This window comes from Kryptolebias marmoratus, linkage group LG3, assembly GCF_001649575.2.
Source record: "Kryptolebias marmoratus isolate JLee-2015 linkage group LG3, ASM164957v2, whole genome shotgun sequence".
In the NCBI taxonomy this organism is placed as follows: domain Eukaryota; kingdom Metazoa; phylum Chordata; class Actinopteri; order Cyprinodontiformes; family Rivulidae; genus Kryptolebias; species Kryptolebias marmoratus.
The window spans coordinates 28,319,793-28,327,734 of record NC_051432.1 but is presented as its reverse complement, the minus strand read 5'-3'; the positions used below and the strand labels follow the sequence as shown (position 1 = coordinate 28,327,734).

Here is a 7,942-nt window from a genome sequence, read left to right as displayed (position 1 = left end):
GGTCCTGTTGGAGCTCTAAACCCGGTCCCGTTGGAGCTCTAAACCCGGTCCTGTTGGAGCTCTAAACCCGGTCCCGTTGGAGCTCTAAACCCGGTCCCGTTGGAGCTCTAAACCCGGTCCCGTTGGAGCTCTAAACCTGGTCCTGTTTGGAGCTCTAAACCCGGTCCTGTTGGAGCTCCCATCGTATCTGATCTCAGATACCATGGTGACCCTAACGAGCCGCTGGCTTTAATGTTGGTTCTTAGAACGTGTAAAAACAAATGAATTAAATGAATTTCAGACTCAAGCAGGCGCACGCAGCCTTCAGCGTAAACTGAAATAATTACTCTTAATGTGGGAATTAAATCCGCACCGAAGGAGCAGATTTGATTCCAGGGAATTCTGAGCCCTGGTCTGTGTTGTTCAGGTTGGATCAGAACCAGAAGAAGGCAGGTCTGGATGTCCGACATCCATCTGAAGCTCGTTCTCCTGGTAGAACTGGTGCAGCCGTCCATCATGACTCAGCTGCTCTCATGTTCAGGTGTCACCTCTGGTTGTGAACACATGAGTAAATGCTGTTACTACGAAGTTTGTCTCGGTCATCTAAGGTCAGTAATTAGCTGCTTATTGTCTCTGATCTGATTTGCATCGCAGCCTCACAGATGGGCAGTCCTGCTGTCGGCCATGACACAGAGATCAGTCACCGTTCAGGAGGGTTGGGAACACCGTGACGGGTTCGGCAGAGTCTGGGAATATTCCATGTTCCTTTTAATGAGGGCGTGTCGTGAGAAAACAAAGACAAATAAGGGCGTTTTATGAAGTGTGTAACAAATAACAAGGACAACTCTGATTTCTTCATTGGCTCAAAACAGTTTGTTTAGTCATAACAAGTATTTTATTTGTTCTGGAGGCTCGGCATGCGCTGAAAGTTGGCAGCATTAAGAAATGTTTTTGCAGTTTATAGGATTAGTGAACAGATTAGTTCAAACAAACTTCAACACGGAATGGTTTTTATGTAGGGAGGAAGACGAATATTCAAAATAAGGAAATTCTTTTAACAACACAATGTTTAAAAACATAAATGTCATTTTCAACAGAAACCTTTAAGTTTTACTGTTCTGAAAGGAATGCATATCACCCGCCGTCTATCACTCCAGATAAACTGAGATAATGTTGACGGACGGATGGATGGATGGATGGATGGGTGGATGGATGGATGGACGGATGGATGGATGGATGGATGGACGGATGGACGGATGGTCGGATGGATGGTTGGATGGATGGATGGATGGATGGATGGANTAAACTGAGATAATGTTGACGGACGGATGGATGGATGGATGGATGGGTGGATGGATGGATGGACGGATGGATGGATGGATGGATGGACGGATGGACGGATGGTCGGATGGATGGATGGTTGGATGGATGGACGGATGGTCGGATGGATGGATGGTTGGATGGATGTTGGATGGATGGATGGATGGATGGATGGATGGATGGATGGATGGATGGATGGATGGATGGATGGATGGACGGTTGGATAGACAGTTGGATGGTTGGATGAATGGTTGGATGAATGTCGGTAACCCTTAAATACAGCCTCTATAAAAAGTCCTGTGGTGTAACGCCTGTTGTTGTTGTTTATTGTTGTTGTTGTTGTTTGTTTTTCTCAGATCTGTAAACTTCTCGTGAAGAACGCCCAGCTGGCGCTGCAGTCTGACGACATGAAGTCCAGAGCTGCTGAAATCCAGAGCAGGTCAGCTGAAGTTCTGCTGCTCAGATAAACAAATAAACAAACAAACAAATAAATAAATAATCCTCACAGGGTCGGCTTCCTGCCAGCAGATAATCTGGGATTATCGGGACATGTTGTCCAGAGGAGCCTCCTCTGACTCGGCTCTCGCTCTGCGAGCGGCGAGGCTTTGTGCCGCGTCGACACTTTCACTTGTGTTTGATGCAGAATGACCCCGCCCCCGCCGCTGTCAGCCATTAACCCTGAAATTCCTTGTTTTTACAGCACCTCCTGCTGACGCGGTGAACCACATTAACGTTTAACCCTCTCATATCGTAAACGTTTCTGTGAATCTCTAAATGCGCTTCAATCCGTGGTTCAGGTGTGAAATGGAGGAGAGCGCCACCAGGCAGCTGGAGCAGCAGGTGGCGCTGCTGAGAGAGGCAAAGAGGAAGGCCGACTCGAGCAGCGCGGTGCTGCAGGCCGAGTGTCGGTGCCGCCTGACGGAGCTGCAGCACATGGACCAGGAGTTTCAGGTCACTTTACTCCACCTTTAATAATATATATAAGAGCTTGAACAAACTCAGGCTGCAAAATAAATGAAAATATTTATTTGCTGTTAAAGAGATTTATGTAAAAATGAATCTATAAAGACACCTGAGATCCTCTCTTTCTAATCTACCTTTAAATTCAAGTTTTCTCACAGGTATGTCGTCAGAAATAACTAGTTTTATAACCCTAATGACCATATTTCTCTGCACTTGGAAATCCCTTTGTATAATGTTTGCCTCCACTGTAAAGCTTCAGCGTTCCTCTTTTAGGGCTGGAATTCCCAATGATAAAAACTGAGATGGCTAATGATGGCTAACATTGGCTAACATTAGCTAACATTATCTAACGCTAGGTATTGATGGCTAACGCTGGCTAACAGTGGCTAACGATGGCTAACGCTGGCTAACAGTGGCTAACGATGGCTAACGATGGCTAACATTGGCTAACATTATCTAACGATGGCTAACGCTGGCTAACAGTGGCTAACGATGGCTAACGATGGCTAACATTGGCTAACATTATCTAACGATGGCTAACATTGGCTAACATTATCTAACAATGGCTAACATTGGCTAACATTATCTAACGATGGCTAACGCTGGCTAACAGTGGCTAACGATGGCTAACATTGGCTAACATTATCTAACGCTGGGTAACGATGGCTAACATTATCTAACAATGGCTAACGTTGGCTAACATTGGCTAACATTGGCTAACATTATCTAACACTGTCTAACAGTGGCTAACGATAGCTAACGATGGCTAACGTTGGCTAACGTTGGCTAACATTATCTAACGATGGCTAATGTTGGCGAACGATGGCTAACGTTGGCTAACATTAGCTAACATTATCTAACGCTGGCTAATGCTGGCTAACAGTGGCTAATGATGGCTAATGTTGGCTAACGCTGGCTAACATTATCTAACGTTGGCTAACGCTGAACGTTTCCCATCAGCTGTTAGCTGAAGCCTGTTAATCTTTGGGCCTTCAGGCCTTTTCGTGGAGCTTTAATCTTGTACCAAAATGTCGTCCGGACCTATATTTAAAGTAGAACAGCTAACGGCAGCGTTTACCTGGAACACGTCAGGCTGTAAAGGTAAAAAGTGACACGTCAGCCTCTGGAGAAGCCTCTGGTCGCTCCGTGACCCCGTCCTAAATGAACAGGTTCTAAAATGAAAGATAAGTGTGTTAGTTTAACTTTCCTGCTGAAAGGCTGTAATTATGAGAGATGAATTATAAGTTCCAGCCCTGTAATAACTGGGTGATGGTAATGACTGGGTGTGTGTGTTTCTGTGAAACTGCAGCATCTTCTGACTCCTCGCTCTGACCTCCTCCTTCCATCCTTTTCCACCTCCTTCTCTCCTTTCTTTGCTGACTAATCCCCCCTCCCTCCCTCCCTTCCCGGGGCTTTTCCTGCTCACACACAGATTTTCACTCATGCATCTGGGTCCACATCCATCCTCCTGCCTCCGCACTGCGTCCCTCGCTCCATTTATTCAAAGATTACTTTCTGGTCCTGCTCTCATCCGTGTGTCTCGTTGTCCTCTCGCCTCCCTCGCCTCCCTCACCTCCCTCCCTCCCCTCTCGGGCTCCCTCTGGTTGGCTGCAGGCGGCCCGGGCTCTGCAGCTGCGGCGGCCCGGATCCTGCGATGCTCTGTTAGCCGCGGCAGCAGCAGCAGCAGCTTCAGGAGGAGGGGAGGAGGAGGAGGAGGATGGCACAGGGATGGAGCTCACCCAGCTCCTCGACCGAATCGCAGCGCAGTGCAGCCAGAGCAGAACTTCGGGCCCGGCCGAGAGAAGCTCAAACCGGGCCTCCGGCTCGGTCGGGCCTCACCAGGCTGGAAGTGGAGCGGCAGCTTCCAGGACTCTCAGAGCAGCTCTTAACGAGGTACGAACCCGGCTCCACGTCCTCACCTGCATGTTTGTCTCCAGACACACCCTGAGGACAAACAGAGTCCGAACGTCTCGTCGTCTTTAAACATTAACTCCTTCCTGTAAGAACTTCTGTTTTAAGTTTGAACTGAGGTTTCAGGAACATTCCTCTCTTGTGTTATTGTCAGAAAAGCAGCATTTTGATTGTTTCTGTGCCTCAGCAGCCGGACGATAAAGTGTCTTCACTGAAAGCTGTAAATCAGAGCAGCTTTTATTCAGCCCTGTTGTTTACAGCAGAGCCGCTCTGACAGCCCCCACCCCTCCCTCAGACCGCCACCGTTACACAATCCTGCGGTCCAAAACCTGCAGGACGTCCAGGATCAGCACAGGGAGATGCTGTCAGACGCTCTGTCTTCAGCAGAGGGATCAAATCTTACAATAAGACGTCCGGAGCTGCGAAATGTCGCAGCGGCGATTCATCGTCTTCAGTTCCACCGAAAGGTGAAGCCGTGTGGAGCAAACATCATCTGAAGACAAAGTTTTTATCCAACTTTAACGAGCAGCGATGTTAATCTGGGGTTTGAGGATTTATCTGAACCGGCCTTTTCCCTGATTTATAAAAAGCTACGATTCTTAACTCGACAAGATCATTTCTGCCTGTAGACCGTCAGACGGAAAGAAACTGGTTCAGATGTCCAGGAATGTCCCTGTCCACTGGTGTCCCTGTCCACTGGTGAAGACAGATTTATATCGCCGTGGACTGTGAGGACTGAGAAAGAAGCTTGCAGCTGTCCACAAGAACAAGACAGATGTCTTCTGGTTTGATGGTCACAGTGGACGAGCACAGAGGTGGGAGCATCATGCTGTGGGGCTGCTGTGTTGATTAACGAAGGACTCGTTCGGTTATCGTCCCTCCAGGGGAGACTTGGTTTACAGCAGTGGTTAAAAAGACAGTGGTTGTTTTAAAACCAGTTCATGAAGTTTAATTAGTAATAAGATAAATAAAAAAGATTCGGTGCTACTTTAATTGGTTGATTAAACACCTGAACCCAAAGACTCATCAGAACTTCCTGCCTGGAAACATCTTCAGGAATGACTCTGAATGAAACCAGCCGATTTAAAGAACTTTACTCAGATATCATCTGAATTCTGCCAGGAGCTGGTTGGAGACAGAAACCCTTTAGTGCAGGGGTGTCCAATCCTGGTCCTGCAGGGACACCATCCTGCAGGTTTTAGATGTTTCCCTGCTCCAACACACCTGATCTGAATGAGTGAGCGATTAACAGACTTCTGCAGAACCTGAAGACCTGCTGAAGAGCAGAGAAACAACTAAAACATGCAGGATGGTGGCCCTGAGGACCAGGATTGGAGACCCCTGGGTTAGAGGATCTAAACTTGAATCTTTTAGTTAAAAGAGCTAATTGTGGGTATTTAGTTGGACCATATAAATCATGGATCTTTGGTTAGAGGATATAAACATGGGTTTTGATTAGAAGATCTAATCATAGATCTTTGGTTAAGGAATCCAATATGGGTCTTTGATTAGATCAGGGGTCTCCAATCCTGGTCCTGCAGGTTTTAGATGTTTCCCTGCTTCGACACTCCTGATCTGAATCAATGGGTGATTAACAGGCTTCTGCAGGACATGAAGAGGTGATTTAACCATGAATCAGGTGTGTTGGAGCAGAGAAACAAGGAAAACATGCAGGATGGAGGCCCTGAGGACCAGGATTGGACACCCCTGGTTTAGTGGGAGTGTATGGGTGTCTCAGAGCCCGCACGTAGAATGTTGTGTAATCTCTTCACCCTGGAAAAAGACCGGTTCAAATAAATCAACATTAATGTTATTCATGTCGAGGATGAGTGGATGGAAACTGTAGAGCTTGTTACACCCACATGTTCCTGCAGCCAGCCAAGTAAAGTGATCCATCACCGGGTGACACCGACACCAGCTGCGCTCGTTAGCTGACAGATATCTTTATGAAAATCGTTTCCCGGCTGGATCTGAGGCGGGATCCCGTGTTCTCTGTAATTAAAACACTTGGTTCTCCTCCCAGTCGAGGACTGTTTGTTGGGCTGAAACTGAAGATGAGTCAGTGGAGGAAGAAATTCAACAAAAAATACTTGAAATAACTGAAGTCTGCTTTTGTTTTTACTGTTGTAACTGCAGAGGCGGCTTCGCTGCCTTTAAAGGTAGGGGTGTAAAACGGCCCACAGCTGCACACACACACACTGTCTGTTTGCACATCCATCACCACCACCCGCTGCTTCTCCTCTCCACCTTTTGACCAAGTGCCAAAAGGAAACAAAAAGCCCTTCCCCACAAGGTGTGTCCCCGTGTTTACTCAGGTACTGAACCAAGAGCTCGCTTCACTTTGGACTTTTATGTTGCATGAAAGCGCGGCGGGAGGTTCGGGGGCGGCGTTGTTGTGGTTGATACCTGCTGTAACATCTGGTCCTCTTCTCGCCGCGCAGGAGGAGGAGGCGGCGTGGGCCCAGGTGAGCCTCGGCGGCGCCGCCCTGAGGGAGGCCCGGGCCGAGCTCACTGAGGCCAGGAAGCAGTGGCGCTCCCTTCAGGTGGAGATGGAGACGCTTCACGCTCTGGTGAGAGCAGCCGTCACTCCTCACCACACCCACCTCAAACACTGATAACAAGAGAAGAAGAGTGTTGACTCTGCGCTGCTGATACGGCTGTCAGCCCAAAGTCAACAGTTCTGCTCCATTACCCGTCAACAACTTTCACTCCAGATAATCATTTTTAAAGCATTCCTAAGTTTTTTACTTTCTGTTTACAACCGAGTCAAACAATATGTGGAATAAATCAGGCCTTCGGCTGCAGAAAGGACCCGAAGATAAACCTTTCAGCTGATGTTAGCGTGGAGTGTGAGGGACACATCAGCAGCATCGAGTCCACCGCTGGCGGATCGTTTGATGCAGAGACGCCTCCAAATGTTGACGTTTAAGGTGGCGTCTCGCCGAGCTGCAGCTGCTGGAGACCGGCAGGAAAACGGGACGATTCCCACCAGCGTTTTTAAAACTCACAGCGTATCTTCGTGTGCACGGCCTGCTGATCTAATCTACTGGAGTCCACCTTTGATACGAACACACGCAGATCGTTGGTGTGTTCTGTCATGGAGGAAACAACAGAAACTAAACTGAGACGAGTTCGAGACGCCCACAAGAGCCCCGCGACTGTTCTGAGACTCCGGCTCGTCTCCAACAGCAGCAGCTCCCTGAGAAAAACAGATCTTCTGCCCGACTCTCACCCACTGGAACGCCAACGTTTCATAACATCGAGACAAACATGTCTCCGCTGGCCAGAAGGAAAAGGAAAGGGAACAGAAGCTGCTGGATAATCCACGTTCTTCCGCAGAACTGAGCGGGAGGAACGGTGTCGGAGAAGCTCAGGAGGGTCGTCTCCAACAGGAGAGGCTGGTTCCTGTCCCTCATCGTACCCGCCTCGGCCCGCTTTGTTCCGCTTCCACATTTCTGATTTAATCTGCTGCGGTACGCTTTGAAATATAAGCAGGTTTGGACCAGTTTGTCAGACCCTCCAGGATTTCACGATGTTACAATCGCAACTATTAACGCAAAATCAAGCAAACCCCGCAAAATCACAACTTTAACCCAATATTTATTGTTTCTAAAGTGATTCTCCACCGTTTCTGCGGTCTAGTCTCTTCTTTGTGGGTTTGTGTAGCGTGGAATACAAAATAAGCCCAAATAACTCAGGAAGAAGACGCGTGACGTCACTTCCTGTTAACATCAGAATGCCGGGAGCGTGCAGGAGCAGCGACCGAAGC

At 48.1% G+C, this 7,942-nt stretch overlaps 2 protein-coding genes across 5 annotated transcripts in view; one reads left to right on the top strand and one right to left on the bottom strand.

Annotated features, from left to right (window-relative positions):
- krt222 (keratin 222) overlaps positions 1-7,942 on the top strand; it is a 22,624-nt gene that overhangs the window by 7,978 nt on the left and 6,704 nt on the right. For 2 of the 3 annotated variants that reach the window (XM_025002311.2, XM_017439388.3), the window contains exons 3-6: positions 1,656-1,738; positions 2,097-2,250; positions 3,877-4,155; positions 6,615-6,743. In XM_025002311.2, the coding sequence (XP_024858079.1) occupies positions 1,656-1,738; positions 2,097-2,250; positions 3,877-4,155; positions 6,615-6,743 (645 nt within the window). Of the gene's footprint in view, positions 1-406; positions 588-1,655; positions 1,739-2,096; positions 2,251-3,876; positions 4,156-6,614; positions 6,744-7,942 lie in introns of all 3 variants that reach the window. The other variant, XM_037974836.1, reaches the window with a different exon arrangement.
- LOC108229599 (tensin-4) overlaps positions 2,471-7,942 on the bottom strand; it is a 25,671-nt gene continuing 20,199 nt past the window's right edge. For both annotated transcript variants that reach the window (XR_005232979.1, XR_005232980.1), the window contains 2 exons: positions 6,580-6,784; positions 2,471-3,434 (listed from right to left, as the gene is read on the bottom strand). The gene's annotated coding sequence lies outside the window, so the exon portion shown is untranslated. The remainder of the gene's footprint in view (positions 3,435-6,579; positions 6,785-7,942) is intronic.